Raw genomic sequence first — 24,449 nt, forward strand, 5'->3', positions numbered from 1 at the left:
GAAGTTGCTGTAAGTCTGTTTTTATTCATGAGGGTACACTGCCATCTAGTGAACAGTCACGTAATAAAAATCAAATCATTGCCGAATAAGCGAAACATACATTTGGGAGGCAAAACATTAACATGTCATTGTGACCTGTCGGCCGCCGGCCCCTCCAGCAGCCGAATCAGAGGAGGAGGAGGTGGTGTGGGGGAGAGAGAGAGAGACACAGAGAGAGAGACAGAGAGAGAGAGAGAGAGACAGACAGAGAGAGAGAGAGACAGAGAGAGAGAGAGAGAGAGAGAGACAGAGAGAGAGAGAGAGACAGAGAGAGACAGAGAGAGAGACAAAGAGAGACAGAGACACAGAGAGAGAGAGACAGACAGACAGACAAAGGCAGAGCCTGGGCCGTCCCTCAGCCCCCAGATGGAGAGTTAACAGCCCCCAGGTCTGGAGGAGGTTGATGTGTAAGAGGAGGAACAGCTGGGTCCAGTGCCTGACATGCAGATGCACAGAAGGCAGAGGAGAGGAGAACAGTGGAAATCTATGGGCCGGCCTTTGGGACAGAAAAGCCACCACTGCTAATGAAACCCCATCCTAGGTCTGGGGATCAAAGGCAGAGGGCGGAGATGAATAGATGTGGCAGACAACTATTCATCTCCCTGCCGGATGGACTTGTTAGCCTGCTAACAAGAGAGAGAGAGACTTTTGGCCGAGGCTGCTGGCGCTAATAAAGGAAACATTTAGTTAACTACAGAGGTCTGTCATGTCTGTCAGAACACATACACTTGTTAAATGAAAAATCCCGAGTTGCCTTGCCTGGGTCACTTACGTCAATTCAGCCATGGTTCTTAAATGAATCATTAAGTGAATCTGGCTTCCCCGTCTTAACTTTGTCAGAAGGTCGCAAGAGGATCATATGACACACACACATACACACACACGGGACACTGCAACCATCATAAATATGAACCACTTGCCAAGCATCCCAACGTTGATCATGTGATTATGGGGACATCGCTACAATGGTGGTGCGGACAACGGTCATAAATCCCTTTCTCCGGTGCCGCTGCAACTTCGAACGGCCACTAAATAAACTGCTGTTAAGTTGGGGAAGACCTGTCATTGTTAACACCAGCAGTTAACAAGCTTGTGATTCTTTCGTAAAGAAGTGAGGTCTGAAAGTGGTGTCAAGCTTCAAACACATGGCAGAGTTTCGCTCACCTGGGAAAATATATTTGCAGTCGGAGGGATTCGGCTGTCAACAATGCTGTAGAGGATGGCGAGCAATCTGTCCAATGGGAAGGGCTTGGGTCCCAGAAGATGGTTGCTGGTCTGTTGTGTTGTTGTTTTTTTAAACAAAAAAAAGAATGGTTAACTGCACTTGCTTGGAATCTTGCAGAAGGAATCTTGTTAACTTTACTACTCCAGTTGCCAAAACCCAAATGTGCAGATAGTCCTCGGCGTATGACCACAACTGAGCCCAAAATGGATATAGCTAAGGGAGAAATTTGTCAAGCGCCCCATTTTACAGCTTTTGCTGCCACATTTAGGGCAATCGCTGTGGTGGTTAAATTAGCAACATGGTTTGTTACGTGAATCTGGTTTGCCCATGGAATTTGCTTGTCCGAAGGTCGCAAAAGGGGATCCCATGAACTCGGGACACTGCAACCGTCATAAATATGAGTCAGTTGCCAAGCCCCTGCATTTTGATCACGTGACCCTAGGGATGTTCAATGGAGTTAAGTGTGAAAAATGGTCGTAAGTTGCTTTTTTCAGTGCTGTTGTAACTTTGAACGGTCACTAAACGAACTGTTGTAAGTCGAGGACTACCTGTACCTTAAACAATTCCATATGTGTGTGTGTGTGTGTGTGTGTTGTATTTGTGCTGATAAATAAATAGGTTCTGTGCCTGGATGGTCCTCTGTGATGAGCCGAATGACAGAAAGGGGGAGTAGTGAGCTCCCTCCCATATTTGGGCATACCAGGGGTTGTAACACAAATACATACACACACACGTGTGTGTGTGTTGTATTTGTGCTGATAAATAAATAAAGGGAGACTAGTATAGGTCTATGTCAAGCTATTTAGCTCTCATCAGCTAGCCATACCCTTACTGGGATTTGAACCTGGGCTGTATTACATATTAGGCAATTGTATTACCTACTAAGCCACAGGCTCTCCTCCTTTATCAGCTAAGCCAGGGAAATAGGTATGTATTGTGTCACAACCCAGGAGAGTCTGTGTCACAACCCAGGAGAGCTAAATAGCTTGAAATAGATCTATACTAGTCTTCCTTTATTTATTTATCAGCACAAATGTAACAAGGCAACATAAAAAAATGGCCTTCTGCCTGGATGGATCCTAGGGTGAGCCAGGGGTTGTGACACAATACATATATGTTTGTGTGTGTGTGTGTGTGTGTGTGTGCGTACGTTTATATGTATATGTATGTGTATATGTAAGTGTATATGTATATGTATGTGTATATGTATGTGTGTGTGTGTGTATGTGTGTATATATATACCTGAAACAAAATGTTTTACATGGATCCGAAACACAAAGCTAAATTACCTTTTCATGTTTCTTCTGAAAGTTTACCTTCCTAATTTTTCCATGGTGCTGCAAGAGAAAAGGAGAAATTCATTATTAGGTAGTTTACAGAAGTGGCATCAAACTGGAAGATGGTGGAGAATCAGGGTATTTCTGCACTCATATTTCAACTATAATTAATTTTATTTTTTCTTCATTTACTATTTAGGTCACAATAATAAAGTAATACAGCTTCCAGCTTCAAATGTCTACTGTCAACCTACAACCATTCCTCTCAACCACCTTTCCAAGTTAGGATGGGGCTGAACCGAGGGTGCTTAGGATTGGCCCTCAGAGTTCTGGCCGCCCCATGATTGTGATCTGGGTTGCTTAGCAACCTGACCACCTTTATGACCTGTTGCCAAGAGCCCTGCAATCATATGACTGCCATTTGAATCAGCAGATTAGGTCAAAAGTTCTTGTGAGGTTACCGCATTTTTCGGATTATAAGACGCACCGGAGTATAAGACGCACCAAGATTTTAAAGAAGTACATTAAAAAAAAAAAAAAGCTTTTGCCCTCCCCAGCCCCCAGGAGCACTCTGCACACCCTGTTCCCAAACCCTCTGCATGCCCTGTTTTTTGGGTGAAAAAGTGGGCATGCAGAGAGTTTGAGAGGCATGCAAAGTGCTCCTGGGGGCTGGGGAGGGCAAAAACACCCATTTGTGTGAATAACTGGCCCATTTTCACTCATTTTTGCCCTCCCCAGCCCCCAGGAGCACTCTTTCAGGGAGGGGGGAAGTGAGTCTTATTCTGTGAAAAATACGCTAAGTCTCTCCCATCCAATGTATTTGTAAGCAGTTCAAACCAAGCGGCCTTCATCTATCATTTATTTCATCAATACTAAACCTAGACTCTTACCTCTTACATTCGCAATTGCTTTGAACTTTTCTGGGCTTTTGGGTGGCAGGCTCTCTCCTCTTCTCTATCCAGAATGTGGGCAGAGAGGACCGCTGGTGTGAAAGAGGGGTCAAGGAGGCCATCTATATCAAGACTGAAGAGCCCCTCTCAACAGATGGGGAGGGATACAACATCATCTATCTCTGGTCTACAACATAGTCCTTTCAGCAGTTCCAAGATGATTCCACAACCATTTGCACTCTGATACAAGTGATCCCGAGGGCACAGATAAAACCCCCAAGTGGCCTCAAGAACTCCTGTTGTGTCCTGCCAGCAGAGCTGGCACCAGATCCGGACAGCGAGGAGGTTGGGGAGGAACATGGGCCAGTCCTGTAGTCTGGAGAAGGCTCTGAGGAGGGCTCTGTGTCGGAGGCAAAGAGGGGGCCAGGGCCGTCTGACAGTTATCAGCTGCCTTCAGAGTTAGTCATCAGGCTCCAGCTGTTCTTCTGCCTCACTGATGTCTGACTCTGAAGGCAGCTGATAACTGGCATACGGCCCTGGCCCCCTCTCTGCTTCTGACACAGAGCCCTCCTCAGAGCCTTCCCCAGACTCCAGGACTGGCCCATCTTCCTCCCCAACCTCCTCACTGTCCGAATCTGCTGCCAGCTCCGCTGGTGGGCCACAAGAAGATCTGGCTCATGGAGCCGCTCTGGAAACAGCAAAGGACCAGCCCACAGTGCCTCTGCCAGCAAAACAGAGCTCGGGAGAGCTGCGTGCAGCCCTCTTAGGCTCCGTTTTCAGCAAGGACGGCCTCCTGCAGCCCTCTGCCAGCAAAAATGGAGCTGTTTTCGCTGGCAAAGACCTGCAGGGGGCCGTCACAGTGTAAAACACAGCTCAAGAGACCGTTTTCGTTGGCAGAGTGCTCGGGCCACCACAGGCGCCCCCCAACACGTGACATCAAGTTTGCCACGTCCATCCCTGGCCCCCGAGGTCAAACACAACTCTGATGCGGCCCAATGAAATCGAGTTTGACACCCCTGCTTTAAATATTTTCCATGTTTCTCTGGGTTAAAAAAAAATCTTCATAAAAGCTACTATTTAAACATTTTCATTTGAATCCTGAGACACCTTCACGGCAAAAAAATAACAAACCTAAAATTACCTTAACGAAGAATCTTTTATCTGTCCTGGCAGGATTGTAAGAGGCTAGATAAGCTGCGATTAGAAGAAACTTGGAATAAAAGGGCAGTTCTACATGAGCATGGGCGGAAAGTCCTAGCGGGAAGAAAACGGTAAAACAAAGAAATAGTGAATCTGACAATTTAAAAGCTCACGTTAAAAAAAAATCAATTTAAAAGGTTCTTGCCCACCGTTTAATTTTTATTTATTTATTTATTTCCTTAGGGGGAGGGGGGTTTGAAGCTGCTAGCATATTTATAAATTCTTTCTGATTTGTTCAAAATTGTTAAGGCTCCTCTCGTCATCAATAATTTACACGGCCAAACTATGTGATTGCTATACATACCTTTTATTTGTCCAGGTTCTCCATTATCTTCTTGTAACCGTTCCCACTGGGAGCTAAAAAAGACAAGGTAGCCGTTTAATAAAAGCTCCGTGTTTGTCGTGGCTAAAAACAAAAGGTGTTTTTTTTTTTATCCTTCCTTTTTTTTAAGAGAACACATTTGGGATTCTTTGGGATTAACGGAGTGAAGCAGTGAAGTTGTTTAACAGTACATCTACTGCAGGAACAATACAAGATTATTTCACGGGATAAGGCAGCTTGACAGCTAGAGACAAAACCAGACGTTATTTGAAACATTTTGTAAGAAGGTAGCTTCATGAAGCTGGGGTGCTATTGTGCTAGGTACAACACAGGAAAATGTCATCCAAACATACAGCTTGCCTTCCCACTATCTCAAAATATACACGTTCAGTAGGGAATCAGAGTTTTTGCTAAGTCATCGTGCAAATTATATAAATGCTAGACGTGAATCAATAAGGTTTCCCTTCTTTGGAAGAAAAGAAAGAAAGACCAAACGAAATTCATCAGCCACTTTGGTATACTAGCTGGATACTCGTGGTTCGCTATGAAACTATGTGATCGGGCTTGATACTAAAAGCTTGAAATTTAATGTAGAATGTGCAACTCCTTAGCATCAGAGCGTGTTAATATAAGGCAACTGGCAGTTGGAACAGGTGGGGAGGGGGAGTAGAATGTCTAAACTCCCAGCCCGCAGGCTGGATGAGTCACGCACTGGCAACGCCCACGCCCAGTCTAGTGAAGGAGCAGCATTAGAAGGGGCAGCATCAGAGCGTGTTAATATAAGGCAATTGGCAGTTGGAACAGAGTTTCTTTCAGGTGGGGAGGGGGAGTAGAACGTCTAATTCCTTAGCATCAGAGCGTGTTAATATAATACCCTGTTTCCGTTTTTCTTTGAAAACATTTTGCTTCTCATCCAGATCTAGCTTCCATGGATTCCTAAATGATGCTTCTTGGATGAGAAGTAAAACATTTTCAAGGGACGTCCCTTTTCAGTAGGCAACTGGACTTTTTTATTTTTCTTTTGAAGACATTTCACTTCTCATCCAAGAAGCTTCTTCACCTCTGACAGGATAGTGGGGAATTTTCATTTTTCAAAGGAAAAAAAAACTAAGGATGTCCAGTTGCACCTTGGGGACAGGATGGGTTGCTGCCGGTGTTACAGCTGGTTTGCTTTGCGCTCGCGCAGGCACCCGCCACACGTTGCTTGCGCATGCACAGTTGCCTGTACATTGTTCTACGCATGGGCAGAACATTATAAAATGCCTAAAAAACAGGCCGGCAACGGTATGGGCAACCGGGGAACCTGTTCGGGGGCATGGCCAGCCTGCTGTCCCTACCAGTTTGGCGACCCAGTCCCAATTTCCACTACCAGTTTGCCCGAACGAGTGCGAACTGGTAGCAACCCACCTCTGCTTGGGGATAACTGTGACCTGGATGATTGCGAATCTTTATCATAGACTTAAGGAAAGTATTTATGAATTATTCTTTTTGGTGAGAAGAAGCATATACTATCAAGTGCAATGATAATTATGTTAGAGTGAAGGTTTTCTTTAAAAACTCAGTGAAGTTTCAATGGCAGGGTAATGGTCTATATCAGTGTCCATGTTGGCTAAGGAATTCCGGGAGTCAAAATCCACACACGTAAATGTCACCAAGGTTGAAAAATGTAATTATTGCATAACCGTCTTCAAATGGAAATGAGACGTCATCGTGTCTTGGCTCAGACACTCCTATGCAAACTGGCAGGAGAGTTGCAACCTTCTGAAAAAAATCATCCACAACCCAGTTTTTGCTCTCAGGCGCCGTTAAAGAGGTCAAACTGGAGAGTTAGCACACCGCGTTTTAAAAAGGAAGCGCTTCTCATTCCTCCTCAGCTATCATGGCTGAATGTCTCCTCGGAGACCCTTTTATCCGACGTCCCTAAATTATGACCTTACGTTTTACGCATTTTAAATTGCACAGCCCTGCACAGTGATGGCAGTTTGTTTCCACCTGTGCAGTCACCAGAAAACAAGCTTCATTTGGGGACAGTGGGACGGTGGCGCTGAGTTGGGATGACGGCTCATGTGCCTGCAGAGAGAACTCTGTGTGCCAACTGTGGCATACATGCCACAGGTTTGCCAACACGGGCATAGGGTTTCCTCCTTGACTAGAAGGTTGGATTAAAAGACATCAAAGGTCCCTTCCAACTCTGTTATTCTGTATATAAGTATAATCTTTATTGTCATTGTACTTAAATATAACGAAATTGGTTTTTAACCTCACTGGTGCAAAATTATAGCAGAAACGAAAAAAGAAAGAAAATGAAAAAAAAACCTGGCATGTGTATGGAGTGATTGTGGTTGTCTTTAAAAGCCTCACAGCCCAAGGATAGAAACTATCTTTAAACCTGTTTGTTCGGCTGGCTATACTTTGATGTCTTCTGCCCGATGGTCGAAGTGCAAAGGGACACTGACCAGGGTGTGAATCACCTCTGAGCATCTTCCTTACTCTGCTAAAGCAGCGAGATCTGGCGATGTCATCCGGGGGTGTCAGAGGGCAACCAATGGTTTCTTGTGCCGAATTGATCCCTCTCTGTAGGGCCTTCCTGTCCGCAGCTGTTAAAACCAGCATACCAAACTGTAATGCAATATGTGAGGACACTTTCTATGGTGGACCGATAGAAAGAGGTCATCGGCCGTTGTTCCACCTGATTTTTTCGCAGGACTCTAAGGAAATGAAGTCTCTGTTGGGCCTTTCCAATCCCCAGAGACGTGTTGTTTTTCACCTGTTCTTCCTCAGCATTTTGCTCTTATCTGCAACTGCTTTTAATGGAAAACTCATACAAGAAACCTTCCATGCCACATGTCTTCCGTATCACTTGGCTAACTGCACGTTTTTCATTACTAAAAAATAAATAAACTCTTGCCCGTGTTAAGCAGAGTTTAAACAGATAGGGACACTCAAAATGATTGGGGATGGCGGGGGAAACCTTTCACATCTGATAACTCAAGGTTACAGTAAAAAAAATAATAATACAGAGAAAGAAGAGAAGCCATTACCTTGATACTTCTCGGAGATAAACCGTCTGCATAGCTTTCTTCAAATGGGATTCAATATTTTTCCACAGTCGGCGTGTGTCGCGTTCGTTCGCTGCAACCACGGAAAGACAATTTAATCAGGGTGGATCTCTGAAGAGCATCCAGCAATATAACAATCCTTGCCAACTTTAGTCACGTTTTCTTCGACTCCATCCGTTCTGTCTTGGATGTTCCAGAATTGTCTAACCAACAGGGCTGAATTATTTTCAGACTAAGAATTCTGGTATCTGCACTCTTAGCACATCAGTAGAGTGTTTATAGAAACTTTTGAATCTGGTGCTATGAGCCGTGGTAGCGCAGTAGTTGGACTGCGGTACTGCAGGGCTATTTCTGCTGACTGCCGGCTGCCTGCAATTTGGCAGTTCAAATCTCACCAGGCTCAAGGTGGACTCAGCCTTCCGTCCTTCTGAGGTCAGTCAAATGAGGACCCAGACTGTTGGGGGCAAGATGCTGACTCTGCCGTCTGTTTGGAACTGGGCCACACAAGCAGCGGAAGAGCACATGCACACAATTCCCACCCGCGCAAGCAGTGGGCACGTGAGCTTAAAGCTTCGTTTGCGTAAGCGCCCAACTGAGACTTGCATAGAGAACTATCACAATGTCAGGCCTGCAGCCATCTTTTCTTTTGGGTCTTTGGCCTGCCATACTCTCTATTATTCTGCTACACATTTTCTATTGTGGGAAAATGGGAGGGGGGAATTGTACGGAGTTAGATGCTATGTAGCCATAACAAACTTCTTTCTAGAAAGCCAAGGTCATCCTTTGTCTCTGCACCTGACCGGACCTGGAGGGGTGGAAGATGCCAGTATGGCAGTGGGAGATTGGACCATGGGATGGACTTGTGGGAGTGGGGGGCAAGGTCTTGAACTTTCAACTAAGTGGGGAAAACTGGGAAGCTTTCGGCTTCGGGTTTTCCCAGATGTGCCAACACGGCTCTCTTAATAAATTGGAACTTTGAGGAATCCTTTGCCTTGGACTCTGATTTACTTTTGGATGCTATTTGGAACCTTGACACGCAGTTTGTCTAGCAATTTCTAAGAAAGAAAATGTTAATCTCAAACCACAGAGCTTTCAAAGCAGGAATGATGAGTTTGCAAATCCAAAATGCATCTGTTATTTTACTTGGAAATTCTTTTCATGGCTTTCCACAGGTGGGCAGCAAGTGATCTATAAGAATCTCCCAGGCTCAGCAAACTTTGCGGCAAAATGCCTGCATTTTAATAGTAAAGTAAAAGGTAAAGGTTCCCCTCGCACATATGTGCCAGTCGTTCCCAACTCTAGGGGGCGGTGCTCATCTCCCTTTCAAAGCCAAAGAGCCAGCACTGTCCGAAGACGTCTCCATGGTCAGGTGGACTGAACGACTCAATGCCGAAGGCACACGGAATGCTGTTACCTTCCCACCAAAAGTGGTTCCTACTTTACTACTTGCATTTTTACCTGCTTTCGAACTGCTAGGTTGGCGGAAGATGGGACAAGTAATAGGAGCTCGCTCCGTTATGCAGCACTAGGGATTTGAACCACCAAACTGGCAACCTTTCTGGATTGACAAGCTCAGCATCTTAGCCATTCAGCCACCACACCCCCTATTTTAATAGTACCAGATCATATTTAAGATGTGGAATAAGAATGGTAGCAGCATATTACCCACGTAAAGTAGGTAAAAAAATCATTTCAGTCTAGTTTGACTCTCCATGACTGTAGGGATATTTCCACAGAGTTTTAGTGCCGAAATTATGGAAATTGTTTGCTACTACTTACTCCTGCGATATTTCACACATAGCTTAGCGCTGTGTAATTTCTGTGTAATTTTTGTTTCCTATTGAACCAGCATACGTGTAGCAATTTTTTTCCCCTTTTTATGACCCTACAATCCCTTTTATCAGAATAGTGTCAGGGCGACTGAGTGGAGCTGAGCATTTACTGGCCGGATGCCCTTCCTGATGCCTAGGTGGAGTTCACAGCAGATATTTTCTCTTTTGAGTCCGGGGAGAGAAACATCTGCCGCCGCCTGGGATTGAACTCTTAACTTTCCGAGTGGGAGGCAAGCATCTTCACCTCTAGGCCACTGCATTGCTCAGTCTATGTGTATCCATGACAAGGCAGAATTCATTCACATAAAAGCATTCATATGAAAGTAAACTACTCACCCTCTCCTTGGACCACAGGCTCACAATATTTAGAAAAATTAAGTGCAGCCTGTAAGATAAAGAGTGAAAGATTTATTTAGTATCATTTAGAACTTCAAGATCCACTAGTATTCTAAATTGCCTCTGAGATGTGTGTGTGTGTGTGTGTGTATGCGTGTGTGCATCTGGAGAGAGAGGGAGGGAGGGAGGGAGGGAGGGAGAGAGACGAAAGAGAAGCGAGAGACAGAAAAGAGAGAGAGAGGAGAGAGAAAGGAGAGAGGAGAGGAAAGGAGAGAGGGGGGAGAGGAGGGAGGGGGAGAGAGAGAGAGGGAGGGAGAGAAGGAGGGAGGGAGGGAGAAAGAGAATGAATGAGAATGTCATTTTAAAATGTGTGCTAGTGTGTTCAGATAAAAAAGGAACAATAAAAGTTATCTTAGCTTAGCTTTATTATGAAAAACACCCAAGGGATCCCTCACCAGATGTTGGAGCTCCTTCAAGTCCCTGCAGACTGGATAGAAGACGCCAAGAAGAATATTGATATATGCAGCATAAAAATCAAATGAATATTCTGGAGGATGGTCATGGGACAGAATCTTCTGCAGATGTCCTATTTGATTTTTTTAAAAAAATGACAACAAAATTGCTAAGGCTCATAGAGTGAATTACTGCATTGCTTTCCGTGCTACAGTGCAGGAGACATCACACCCAATAACATTTTTATGTAAGACCAAGAAACCTGCTGTTACAGCCATTTTGGGGGATGGGGGAATTAATTTTTAACTATCTAGCTGACTCTAGTTAATCAGGTAACATTCTAAGCCAGTGGTTCTCAACCTTCCCAATGCCGCGACCCTTTAATACAGTTCCTCATGTTGTGGTGACCCCCCCCAACCATAAAATTGGTGTCTTGGTTCTTAAGACCATCGAAAATATGTGTTTTCGATGGTCTTAGGCGACCCCTGTGAAATGGTCGTTCGACCCCCCAAAGGGGTCCCGACCCACAGGTTGAGAACCACTGCTCTAAGCCAATGACATGCAACCCAAGTCTTCTTCATTACAATCATCATATCATGCTTTCAATTTCCTTACAGATAGAATTCTGTTTGAAGAAAACATCTACCACAATTTCTTCTTTTATATCAGATACCCAGAATGACCAAACCTAAGACTCAAGCAATGAAATTCCTTTTTTTCCAACTCAGGTAGTAAACGTTTTATTAATATGTCCCTTAGGGTCCTCGTTCATTTATATAGTGATTATTAACTGACAGGCATGTTAACATTATTTGTTGATCATCTCATATTCATATTTTACACAATGCGCTTGTTTTTCTTAGTACGTCATTCTGAGAGTGATGATTAGTGGAAAATAAGATGCTTCTCATTAATAAACGGCTTGCCACCATACCCACTAACATTTCTGAAATACAGGTAGTCCTTGACGTATGACCATCATTGAGCCAAAATTTCTGATGTTAAGTAAGACATTTGTTGAGTTTTGCTCCCTCTTGTGACCTTTCTCGCCTCAGTTGTTAAGTGAATCACAGCAGTTGGTAAGTTAGCAAACTGGCTGTTAAGTGAATCTGGCTCCCCCATTGACTTTGCTTGTTGGAAGTTCGCAAAAGGGGATCACGTGTCCTTGGAACACAGCAAAGGTCATAAGTATGAACCAGTTGCCAAGCGTCCGAATTTTAATCATATGACCTTAGGGGTGCTGCAAAGTTCGTTAACAGTGAAAAACGGTCATAAGTCGCTTTTTCTCAGTGCAGTTGTAACTTTGAACAGACACTAAATGAACTGCTATAGGTCAGGGACTTCCTGTATACTGCTGTTGTGGCCTGCCAGCGGCCAGTGGAACTCGCAGCAGTGAGGAGGTTGGGGAGGAACCTGGGCCAGTCCTGGAGTCTGGGGAAGGCTCTGATGAGGGCTTTGTGTTGGAGGCAGAGAGGGGGCCAGAGCCGTAGGCCAGTTATCAGCTGCCTTTGGAGCTAGGCAGCAGTAAGGCAGAAGAACAGCTGGAGCCTGTTCCCAGTGTGCGCATGCGCAGAGTTGCCAGATGAAGGGAACAGCTAAAGAACAGGGGTCGCTTGGGAGTGAGGCCACAGGTGGACGATGAATGGCCCCTCCCAGAGGAAATAAAAGAGGAACGAAAGGGGAGTGGAGTTTGCAGGAGACCATTAGTTCGCTTCATTGGTTTGTGACTCTCCAGAGACTCCTTGCCAAGTTCTGCAGATATCAGCCTGGCAGCTCTCCAAGCCAGATAAGGTCTGTGACTGTAAATCCTCCCTTGAAAGACTTTGCTGGATGGGAATGAGCAGAATTCACAGTCAATTAATACAAGGGGTTTTTGTCGGGACAAGGAGTTTGCTTCATGCTCTTGGAAAGCCTCGGTCAGAACAACTGCATATTTGAGATGTTTAAAGTGAAATTAAAATGGCAAACTACAATGACTTCACAGCGAAATAAGCTTGAGAATCTTCAAACTAGCAACAAAGCCTAGTTACTCTGTTTTTATTATTAGAAAAAAAAACCTCACCCAATTATAATGGTATACTTAAGACACTGTCATTGAAGGCTAAAGAAGATTTAGTATTAAATGTAAGAAGAAAGCTGAAGTCATCAGGCCTTTCTATTAGCCATCACTCAGCCCATCACGCTGTAACTGGGGGAAAAAATCCCATCAGCTGAGCAGAGAACAATTTCAGTTCCCTTCTTTCTAAGCTGTATCTGATGTGTTACAAATTAAAAGCAACTTTTAATATTAGAAACTAATGCACATTTCCCCCCTCTCTCACAAATGCTTCCCCCCCCCTTTGTTTTATGTGTTTTGTTGCCTTAAGCTTCAACATCAGAAATGGACTTATTATATACCTTGTGAATGCCCTGCAGGCTTTTGGAATGAGAAAATGAATGAAAATATTTAAAAAATAATTATCTTCACCTCTTTTCATTTGCGAAGATTAGCAAAATCTAAAAAGGAAGGAATTTCCTTTTTTTTCAATCATCAGAACCACCACCGACTTTCTCTCCTTTCGACGAAAACTGAAGACTCACCTGTTCCGTTTAGCCGGCCTGGACCATTCATAACCTCATCATACCTCTTGGCAGATATATTTTAATTGGGTAATTTTAATTGGGTATTTTTTAAGATTGTTTATATACTGTTTTTATCTGCTTTACCTGTACAGTGTTGTATTGCCTCCTCTTCTATGTTTTTATGTTTGCATGTTTGTAGTCCATTTTATCTATTTCATTTGACTGTACACCGCCCCGAGTCCCTTTGGGGAGAGGGGGCAGTATAAAAATCGAAATAAAGGTAAAGGTAAAGGTAAGGAGAACTGTCCATAGGAAAGAACTCGTATTTTAAAGAAATGAATATATAAAATAAATTATAGAAAACGACTCTGCGGTCTTAATAAATTAAGCCTATGATTAATTAATTATCTGAACTAATTCTGTTAATAAATGAAATATAGATTATACAAAAATGAACTCAGGCAAAACGTATTACTAATTCATAAAACCGCTCAGGGGGGAAAAATACTAATATGGAAGAAATCAAAGGATATTAACAGAATTTAAGAATATTGAGTGAGACAGGTTTACAGTTGCCATGGCTTTGGTGCTGGCTGGTCATGCGTATCCCACATCTATCCAGATCCTGGGATAACTCAAACAAACTATACAGGTAGTCCTTGATTTACAACCACAATTGAGCCCTAAATTTCTGTTACTAAGTGAGACAGTTAAGTGAGCTTTGTCCCATTTTCACGAGCTTTCTTGACACACTTGCTAAGTCAATCTGGCTGCCACGTTGACTTCTCGCTTGTCCGAAGGTTGCAAAAGAGGAGTTGTCGTAACTCTGCGGGAAAAGCGTCTTGGATAAGGAGCGAAACCTCTTCAAAGAAAAACAGAAAGTCTTGTAAAAAAAGCACATTTGGGACAACTGTGACCGAGATGACCAAGAATCTCCATAGACGTTGTCTTGGCTTATAGGAAGCTGGAAGAGATGGTTGCAAATCATGTGTTTTGTGGGACACTATAATAGCCAGAAGTTTGGGAACTGGTTTTAAGTGCCACTCGTTCAGTGTGTCGTGACCGAGGCTTCCCAAGAGCATGCAGCAAACTCCTTGTCCCAATTTTTATTTTGTATTAATTTGCTGGGAATTCTGCTCATTCACATCCAAGTCTTTCAAGGGAGGATTTATGGTCACAGACCTTCTCTGGCTTGGAGAGCTGCCAGGCCGATATCTGCAAAACGTGGCAAGGAGTCTTGGAGAGTCACGAGCCAATGAAGCGAACTCATTGTTTCCTGCAAACTCCACTCCCCTTTTGCTCCCTTTTTATTTCCTCCGGAAGGGGCCATTCACCGTCCACCTGTGGCCTTACTCCCAAGTCGACCCCTATTCTTTAGCTGTTCCTTTTGTCTGGCAACTCTGTGCATGCGCACACTGGGAACAGGCTCCAGCTGTTCTTCTGCCCCACTGATGTCTGACTCTGAAGGCAGCTGATCACTGTCAGACGGCCCTGTCCCCATCTCTGCCTCCGACACAGAGCCCTCATCAGAGCCTTCCCCAGACTCCAGGACTCGCCCAGGTTCCTCCCCAACCTCCTCACTGTCTGACTCTACTGCCAACTCCACTGGCAGGCCACAACAGTGCGGTCGTAAGTTCGGATAGCCAATGAATGAGTCATCATTAACCAAGGGCCACCTTTAAGAAATCTAACTGTACAGCTAGTCCTTGACGTGATCACAACTGAGCCCAACATTTGTCGCTAAGTGAGACATTTGTTAAGTGTGCTTTGTCCCATTTTACGAGCTTTCTTGACACATTTGTTCCTTTTTTTTTGTCCTTACCTATGCTGTAATCTGGAAAATATAACGGCAGCGGCTCAAGGCATCCTGTGCTTGGACGAAGAAGTTCCCACACAATTTCACTGAGGAGAACCACACACACGTTCTTCTCCGTCTGTAAGCAAGCGAAGTTAGAGAAGAGTGAATTAAAAATAACCCAGGAGCTATCTTTTTAATCAGAGAAGAATTCAGGTTTTGCAAAAACAAAAAGCGGAAAGAAATTAATCCGATTCAGCATTTTACCTTTAAAGTTATTTGCATAGTGAGGAGCCCTTAAATAGCTTAATCAAGCAGCTAACACATTTAGATATTTTAAAAAAAAACAGGTTTCAGCCTTCTCTTTTTCTGCACTATGACATTTATGATTCCCCAAGGTACATATCTTAATTATTAAGGAGGATAAATTGATTGCGTTGGGGGAGGGGGGGGAAATAATACTTAAATGGCATTTATGTTTCCCAAAGATACATATCTTAATTATTAGGGAGGACAAATTGATTGCGTTTGAAAAAATAATACTTAAATCATTAAAACCGATAGGACCTCAAAGCAGCCATCCTATTTTATTTCCAATCTGCTTTCCCCTTATGCCATAATGTGCCTTTTATTCATCTCTAGTATGCTTTTACAACAGTAAAACTTCCATGTTATTTTTATATTCAGGGCCCAGTTTTCAAGGGAAGCTGGTTCTCCTTCTCACGTTGTGCTAGACATTATGGGATAATGGAGGAGCTACTAATACTTTGTCAGAAAGGCACATAAAGCTATCAATGACAATGTGGAATTGAATGAAACGTCAGATCAAAATGAAATGAGCTTCGGAGTTAAAGCATGCTTTAATAAAATCTGAGCTTCTGCTGACTAGCCTAGGAGTCACCAACCTTTCGGACTTCAGGGACCATTAAATTCATTATTTTAAATCCTGTGGACCACTAATATGATCTGCCGAATGACCGGCTAGGTGGCCATGTGACTGGGTGGGTGTGGCCAACTCGATGTCACTCACTCTGCTAAGCAACTAATTCCCACAACACTGTCAAATAATTTACTAAGACTGTATTACTATTATTATTATTATTATTCCTAGTATCTATCTCTCCCCACTTATGACTATAACCATGTTGCTTGTATCTTTACAATTTATATATATATATATATTTATTTTATTTTATTTTTTCCCTATTCCTATGATTTGATTGCTTATTAGTAACCTATGACTACCACTAAGTTTTGTATCTTATGATTCTTGATAGATGAATGTATTTTATTTTATTTTTCTTTGTGTACACTGAGAGCATATGCACCAAAGACAAATTCCTTATGTGTCCAATCACACTTGGCCAATAAAGAATTCAATTCAGTTCAGTTCTATTCTATTCTATTCTATTCTATTCTATTCTATTCTATCTGATATAGATGGGCAGCTATATAAATTTAGGAAATAAATTAACAAGTGTTGGGACGACTTATTTTTCTACAACTTTATGAGCCTCTACCGACTGGAAAGAGATTGGAATCACGCAATATGCCTCTCTAATCCATTTGAACTGCTGCAAATGCCGTTAATCCAAAGCAAACACATTTCTCCTCGCACTCAAAAGTATCACGTTTATTACACCAGATTATTGCAAGGGAAACACACGGATGTGTCCAAGGGACACAGCCGTCATCCTCGACTTCGGTTTGCTACAAAGATTAATGCACATCTTCAAAACCCAAAAGAGCACATTTTAACCAGGTTCTTGAATGCCATGTACCAGCAAGCATAGGAGGGGCTATCCAAATTAGCATTTCTGTACTACGGCTTATTGTAGATTTACAGTTTTAATTCCAGGAGGGGAAGTAAAACACAGTCTTGAATTAAACACGAAACAATCATTTTCTTGCCTTCAAAACTATTTGCATGTATTTCTTACCATCATCCTGACTTGTCATTTTAAGTACAAAATAAACAAATCAATTTCGCCCTCGAATTCTTCCATTTTGTTAAAACCTAGCTTACTTAGATCTCTCAACCTATAACCTCTACTGACATATTTACATAGCGTGATGTTTGTCAGCTTGTATTGGTTTCTGCTTAAAATGCAAATAATAATAATAATAATAATAATAATAATAATAATAATAATAATAATAATAATAATAATGTGTATATATATATATATATATATATATATATATATATATATATATATATATATATATATATATATATATATATATATATATATATATATATATATATATATATATATATATATATATATATATATATATATATATATATATATATGTTTTCGTAGATTTTCACGGGTGTAGGTATGCTGGTTTTGTTGTATTCGGGTCTTTTCCCGTGTAAGGTTGAGATTGTCTTTGCAACGTTTCGGCAGGATCACACCTGCCATCTTCAAGCTGTGGGCTTCCCATTTTAAGCCCACAGCTTGAAGATGGCAGGTGTGATCCTGCCGAAAAGTTGCAAAGACAATCTCAACCTTACACGGGAAAAGACCCGAATACAACAAAACCGAGCAACATGTCTTATGGGAAATAAAGCTGTGGATTAAGCAAAACTTCAAACTAAACACTAGTTCACTACGATGGGTATTAAGAAAATATCCTTTACATTTAGTCACATAACTTTTCAAATTGTTGATAGATCACAAATGACAACATAAAAGATAAGCTAATAAAATAAACAATTGCAGTTAAACTCAAAAGACTGACCAAATCTGCTAGCAAAAAAAGCTGTCTCACATTAAAATTGTCCTAATTTTCGCATTAAAATCGTCCTAATGAAAAACGCACAAAAAACAATTTTGTAAAATTTATTGTCAGATGTGCTAGACACTTTTAATTTCAGAAATATTAAATCAGTCAGGATATGCTGGAGATTTCATTCTTAAATAACAAAATGTGGCTAATTCTCTTACCAATTCTTGCAGTCTAAGAAAACCTGGCAGAATATTTCCTTCCAACTCGCGCATCTTTTCTGCTTTATCCAAAACCTGTAAACAAAAAAATATGTTTGTTACACAAAAATAATAATTTAAAAGTTGTTTCTACTACTCAAAATATATTTACAAATACAAACATTTTCTAAGAGTTCCTAGAATTACATTTTCCTAAGAAAAATATGTTTTTTTCCCCCCTCAGGCAGGCCCAATTGTTTAGAAAGTCCAAGTATTTCAGTTAAATGATTTAATCTCCCTAAAAGCAACTAAAATATGTCTTGATCTTTGATTGGGAGCCACCCAGATTTAGTTGAATTATGGGCAGCTATATAAATATTTTAAATAAATTAAATAAAATATTAGATTATATTTTGCTTTGAAAAAATAAAGTTAAGGTAAGAAGTAGTTAGTACAAAGCTTAATTTTCTTCTAATAGCTACTAAATTCCTTTATCTATATTGAAATAGATTCTATTACTTCTGACCAATGGACTGTATAATTTTTAAAGGATTGGATTTCATAAAAAGTTAGGGAAAGAAAACTATATTTTATTTCAGATGGGGCTGGGCTGTGCAGAACTTTGGACTCAAATTTTACAGAAATGTCCTTGCTTAATAAATAATACAGAAAATGTTAGGTTTCCAATTACTAAATAAATAAATTCCAGAGTGTAAACTTTCGAGACACGATCTCAGTAAAGTATGTAATGATGATATTTTACGACCTTCCTTGCCACAGTTGTTAAGTGAATCACTGCAGGTATTAAGTTAGTAACACGGTTGTAAAGTGAATACCTTTCCCACTGACTTTGCTTGTCAGAGGGCTGCAAAAAGGAATCACATGACCCCAGGACACGGCGGCCGTCATAAGTACGAGTGACCTGCCAAGTGTCTGAATTTTGATCACATGACCATGAGGATGCTGCAATGGTCATATGTATGAAAAATGGTCATAAGTCACTTTTTTCACTGCCGTTGTAACTTCGAACAGTCACTAACTGAACAGTTGTAAGTCGAGGACTACTTGTATATGTATCGTTTTGTATAGTATAACAGAATACAGAATGCATTAAAAAACCTTTAAAAAACATATAAAATCTGTATCAAAATATAAAACGCCAGAGCAGTAAATTATTTCAAAAGCATACAATATGAGTGATGAATAAAACTGAATAAAATAAAATTATGTATGAGCAGCCATTGGGGTGGTTAAATCTTTAGCTGGATATTTTATCTATCTATCTATCTATCTATCTATCTATCTATCTATCCATCCATCCATCCATCCATCCATCCATCCATCCATCTATTTATCATCTATCTATCTATCTATCTATCTATCTATCTATCTATCTATCTATCTATCTATCTATCTATCTATCATCTATCTATCTATCATCTATCATCTATCATCGATCTATCATCTATCTATCTTTCCACTAGCTGATAACCCGGAGTAGCCCGAGTATGTATTTATCCCAATCCTGTATTAGAGAGAGCCCCCTTGTGGAGTACTGTGAAGTCACTACCAAGGCAACTTCCACTATGCTGTACAGTAGAAGCCATTTTAGGGCACAACAGGCTGTATCTTAACAGAACTTGAATCCAAAATGCACACTATCACTCTCAAAAGTACTGTGACTTGGCCCTATAGATATAATTCAGTCCTTTTCATTTCAGCGGCCTAGGCGTTCCAGAGTTATGCTGGAACACACAACACACGGAACACACAACAAACACCCACCCAAGGGGTGTTAGGGATGTCCCCCCCCCCCCCAGTATTTGTTTCCATAGAGTAAGTCATCTGTGTACCAAGTTTGGCTGAAATTGCTCGAGGTGTAACTTGAAGTTACCTTAGTTCTTATACTTTAACATTTATCTAAAGTGCAAATTACAATTTGAAACTCTTGTCAGGAAAAACATGAAGGACACACTGTTCTCACCGTAGACATCAACAAAGTTTTACTGACAGCATCAATCACTGGTGAGAATGAGTCATGTTGAGCCTCATGATTGATCATGTCTGTTCTATACCTGGGCTTGGATTTGAGAAGCATTTAGAAACTACTGAGAGAGATCGTTCATTTATCTTCATTTTCCCCGAGTTAACTGAGGCTGAAATATGTTACATTATTCACCAATGAAACAAAACAGAGTTAATTAGTTTTGCCAATTTGTGCTACCAAAACACATGGCCGATCATCAATCTTCATTTAAGTCACCCCATAATAAATCCGTACATCACAGGTTAATTCACATAAATTGATTCTGCTCACATTCGTGTCTGTTTTCATGCACAGCAGAGTGGAAAGTTCCAATTTCACTCTTAATTCTTCTGATTTATTGACAATTTGCCCAATGCAAATGATTACCAATTTAATCCACTTTATCACCTACTCTCAAGTCTCTTCAGATATGAAAACGATCAATAAACGAAGCAACTGGTCTAAAACCAGCTTTATCCATGGAACAGATCAGTAAAACCTCACAACACATTTCAATTCTTTTTTGGGAGCTTCAATTTCTGTAAACATCTTTCCATAAATAAAAAGCAAGGTCCTCGGAATTATAGCGATCAATGTGTAAGAAAAAAAGAGACATGAATTTCAGGTAAGCTTTGTTTTTACTTTTCATGTTACAGCTAATTACATTTTATTAGCAGGATGGGATTCCCTGTAGTGCGGCAATATTCTCTCTCTACAGTTCACTAACTATATAACAAAACAATTCAGCTGAGCCAATTGCAAATTTCATTTTTCACAGCTAAGTAATAATACTATGCAAGCTTCCAGTGCAAAACATTCCTAGACTTTTATCTGAGTATAACACAGTATAAAATAGATTTTTTAAAAAATACTGTCTTAAATCTAAGATTCACAAGAGAACCATCCGTCCTGTTGCACTGTACAGCACTGAATGCGGGGCAGCAACAACAGGGACCGAAAGCTATCTCCATCACTGGTGGGTTTCAATTTATTTTACTACCAGAGTTCACTCGCGTAGCTTTTCCAGGCGGGTGGGCAGAGCTTCCCACTGCCGCCACTACCGGTTCGTCCAATCTGGGGCAGACCAGCAGAAACCCATCTCTGATCTCCATGCCATGGAAATGGGAACGCTCCATTGGATATCGGGCCTCTCCCTTCTTGACCACATCACTAATGACACCACTTGACAACATTTGGGGGTGCGGGGCGTGGGGAGGGGGCACCAATTAAAGAGAAGATGATAGAAGGCCGCCTCCTCCGCTGGTGTGGACTTTCCACTGTTACCAATTGGAAGTCAATGGCCGACGACCTTGCAGGCATCCAAAACAGAGATGCCAACACACCCTGCGCCCTGGAGATGCAACTGATTGTGCAAAGTGTCGTTCAATGATCCAAAAAATGGATCCTGCATATGCGGGGATGCGCTAGGAAGGAGGAGGAGGAGGAGGAGGAGGAGAACAACAACACAGTATAAAATAGATACTTACAACATATATTGTCTGATTCTGCAGATCAGGTGTCAAAGCTGCGTTTTTAAATAAACGTATGAAATCATTGAAGGCGTCGCAGGAGACAAAGGAAGGATCTTCTCCTTTGATGAAGAGGCATTGCAACTGTCTCAATACTTCTTCCAGAAGTAACCTTGAAGTAAAACATTCGGCACAGTTCACAAACACATGAGGAATCTGAAAAGAACGAGAAGGAAGAGAGGTTTCATTCTGTTTATGTCTTATCACAAGGCAGCAGACCTAACTTGGACTGTTACTACAAAGTAAGAAAATGATACCATTATTTGCAAAGCAATGTCTAGGACTCAAGCACACGTTTAACTCACTACTTACAGCTGATTGTCAAAAATCACTAGGACAACCAGGATCAGAAATGAGGGCTGCATAGTAATGTCATCCTGAAAGCACTTTATATAATCATGAATATGTCCATCGGCGTATAAGCCAACCCGAGAAATTTCAACCGAAATACCATGAAAAATGTGTCATGTCTAATTAAGCTGACATCTGAATTTTATGACATCTGGATTTTAAACCACAGTGATAGGTGGGAAATGCAAATTGTTACCTCATCATTTATAAGACCATGCAATTTTAAGGCTGGGACAGGCTTTAAACAAAAAACCAAAAAACTAAGCTCTGGTCCGCAATTTTTTGCCGTGTACTTTGGAACCTAAAAATTCTCAGCTTATCTGCAAATATATACCGTAAGTCCCATTCAAATTAACAAGTCTTACGTTTGAGCACAGCTCTCTCCCCTGCTTTTAAATGTATTTACTTCGTTGCTAAGTACTTGCTGATTGGGATTGATATATAGCAATCAATATATAACAAAATATATTTTATTTTACTGAAAAAGATAAAGGAGTCCCTGCGGATTTTACTCCGCTAGCCGTTGCTGACTCTAGGGCGGCGGTGCTCATCTCCGTTTCAAGGCCATTGAGTCAATGTTATCTGGACATTCCCACGGTCATGTGATTCGCATGACATCACGGAGTGCTGTTACCTTCCCACCAAAGTGGTACCTGTTTATCTACTCGCATTTGCATGCTTTCAAACTGCTAGGTTGGCAGGAGCTGGGGCAAGAACAGAAGCGCACCCCATTGTGTGGCCCTTGGGTGTCGAACCCAACGCCTAACCCCTGAGCCTTTGCGCCACCCCCAATTTCTTCAATTTCTTGAAGAACAAGCTATAACTTCCTTGACCTTTTCTGTGTTTAGGTCATAGCACCAAAGTGGTACCTGTTTATCTACTCGCATTTGCATGCTTTCAAACTGCTAGGTTGGCAGGAGAGCCGGGGCGAGGACGGGAGTTCACTCCGTTGCATCATTTCTTTCTAAGGCCAAGGAAGCATATATTTTGAGCACAGATGGATCATAGTTCACAATTACTGACACTAGGCTAAAGGCAGCTGCAGAAAATTGTTCATTTACTGCCCATTTGCCCTATTTACCTGCACCCAAACAGAAACAAACACAACTTTGATTTTTCTGGATTATTTTATGCATTGGGCACCTCCTGCCCAAATGTTTCTGGAAAATCCCACTGAACAGTTCCCCATAATGAACGTTAAGATGTTTCTCTATATTAAACGTGAATCGCTGTTTAAAGAAAGTAACGAAAAATAACATGTTTGTTTCAAATCTTTTTTTTTTTAAAGGAAAAAACTGATGGAAGTAGATCATTCTTACCTCCAAGGTTTTTAGAAGGGTCTGCACCACATAGGTTTTTCCACTGGAGGTGTGTCCATATATGAAAAGGGCTGGAAAGGTAAAGTGATGACGCTAGGAAATAATATGTACATACATATTTAGGAGGGTTTTTTTTTTTACTTTAAGCATACCCTGCCCTTTGCTTAAATGGTTTTTAGGATTTTGACTCATTATTTTCTACTACATTACCTGAACAATGATTGATGAGAGACTAACAGAAAGAGAGGGGGAAAAGAGAGATAGAGACAGAGAGAGAAAGAGAGAAAACAAGAAAAAAAAACTGAATGAGGCAAAAAAGGACTTTGAAAAAGAAGGAAAAGGGATTCCTAAAAGTTAGCAGGACAAATAGTTAAAATTTGACAAGCAAGTGGATCTTCCCAAGCCTCATCGTCAAGGTGCCATCTGTTGTGGCCCGCCAGCGACCAGCAGAGCTGGCAACAGATTCAGACAGTGAGGAGGTTGGGAAGGAAGATGGGCCAGTCCTGGAGTCTGGGGAAGGCTCTGATGAGGGCTCTGTGTCGGAGGCAGAGAGGGGGCCAGAGCTGCCTGACAGTTATCAGCTGCCTTCAGAGTCAGAAATCAGTGAGGCAGACGAACAGCTGGAGCCTGTTCCCAGTGTGCGCATGCGCAGAGTTGCCAGACGAAGGGAACAGCTAAGGAAAAGGGGTCGACTTGGGAATAAGGCCACAGGTGGACGATGAAGGGCTTCTCTCAGAGGAAGTAAAAGAGGAGCGAAAGGGGAGGGGAGTTTGCAGGGGACAATTAGTTTGGTTCGTGACTCTCCGAGACTCCTTGCCACGTTTTGCAGAGATCGGCCTGGCAGCTCTCCAAGCCAGAGAAGATCTGTGACTGTAAATCCTCCCTTGAAAGACTTTGCTGGATGTGAATGAGCAGAATTCACAGTCAATGAATAAAAGGGGTTTTTGTCGGGACAAGGAGTTTGCGTCATGCTCTTGGGAAGCCTCTGTCAGAACACCATCTTCAAATGCACCTTTTCAACGGGAACTGTCTCCGTCTGTAAAGATTCTCATCCATCGAGGTCATTGTTGTCTCCAAGGTGCTTTTCAAAAAGCAACTGGACTTCTTTGGGGGTTTTTCCTAACATTTCCCTTCTCATCCCAAAAGCTTCTTGGATGTGAAATGAAACGTTAGGATTAAAAAAAAAAAAACCAAGAATGTCCACTTGCCTTTTAAAAAGGAGGTTTGGGAGCGCACCGTCTCTGCCGAGTCTCACTTCCTGCTCATTGCTGTGAGCAAAGAGAACAAGACCTCACCTAGCA

At 41.7% G+C, this 24,449-nt stretch overlaps 1 protein-coding gene across 1 annotated transcript in view; it reads right to left on the reverse strand.

The window, feature by feature from the left end:
• ORC5 (origin recognition complex subunit 5) overlaps positions 1–24,449 on the reverse strand; it is a 71,225-nt gene that overhangs the window by 43,937 nt on the left and 2,839 nt on the right. Inside the window, exons 3-13 of the mRNA XM_081958004.1 lie at positions 23,149–23,241; positions 21,437–21,634; positions 17,945–18,019; positions 15,018–15,129; positions 10,636–10,766; positions 10,181–10,229; positions 7,995–8,085; positions 4,936–4,988; positions 4,573–4,685; positions 2,554–2,601; positions 1,204–1,314 (exon numbers count right to left, since the gene is read on the reverse strand). Coding sequence (XP_081814130.1) covers positions 1,204–1,314; positions 2,554–2,601; positions 4,573–4,685; positions 4,936–4,988; positions 7,995–8,085; positions 10,181–10,229; positions 10,636–10,766; positions 15,018–15,129; positions 17,945–18,019; positions 21,437–21,634; positions 23,149–23,241 — 1,074 coding nt within the window. The remainder of the gene's footprint in view (positions 1–1,203; positions 1,315–2,553; positions 2,602–4,572; positions 4,686–4,935; positions 4,989–7,994; positions 8,086–10,180; positions 10,230–10,635; positions 10,767–15,017; positions 15,130–17,944; positions 18,020–21,436; positions 21,635–23,148; positions 23,242–24,449) is intronic.

Source organism: Natrix helvetica, assembly GCF_964273705.1.
Source record: "Natrix helvetica genome assembly, chromosome: 6".
NCBI lineage: Eukaryota > Metazoa > Chordata > Lepidosauria > Squamata > Natricidae > Natrix > Natrix helvetica.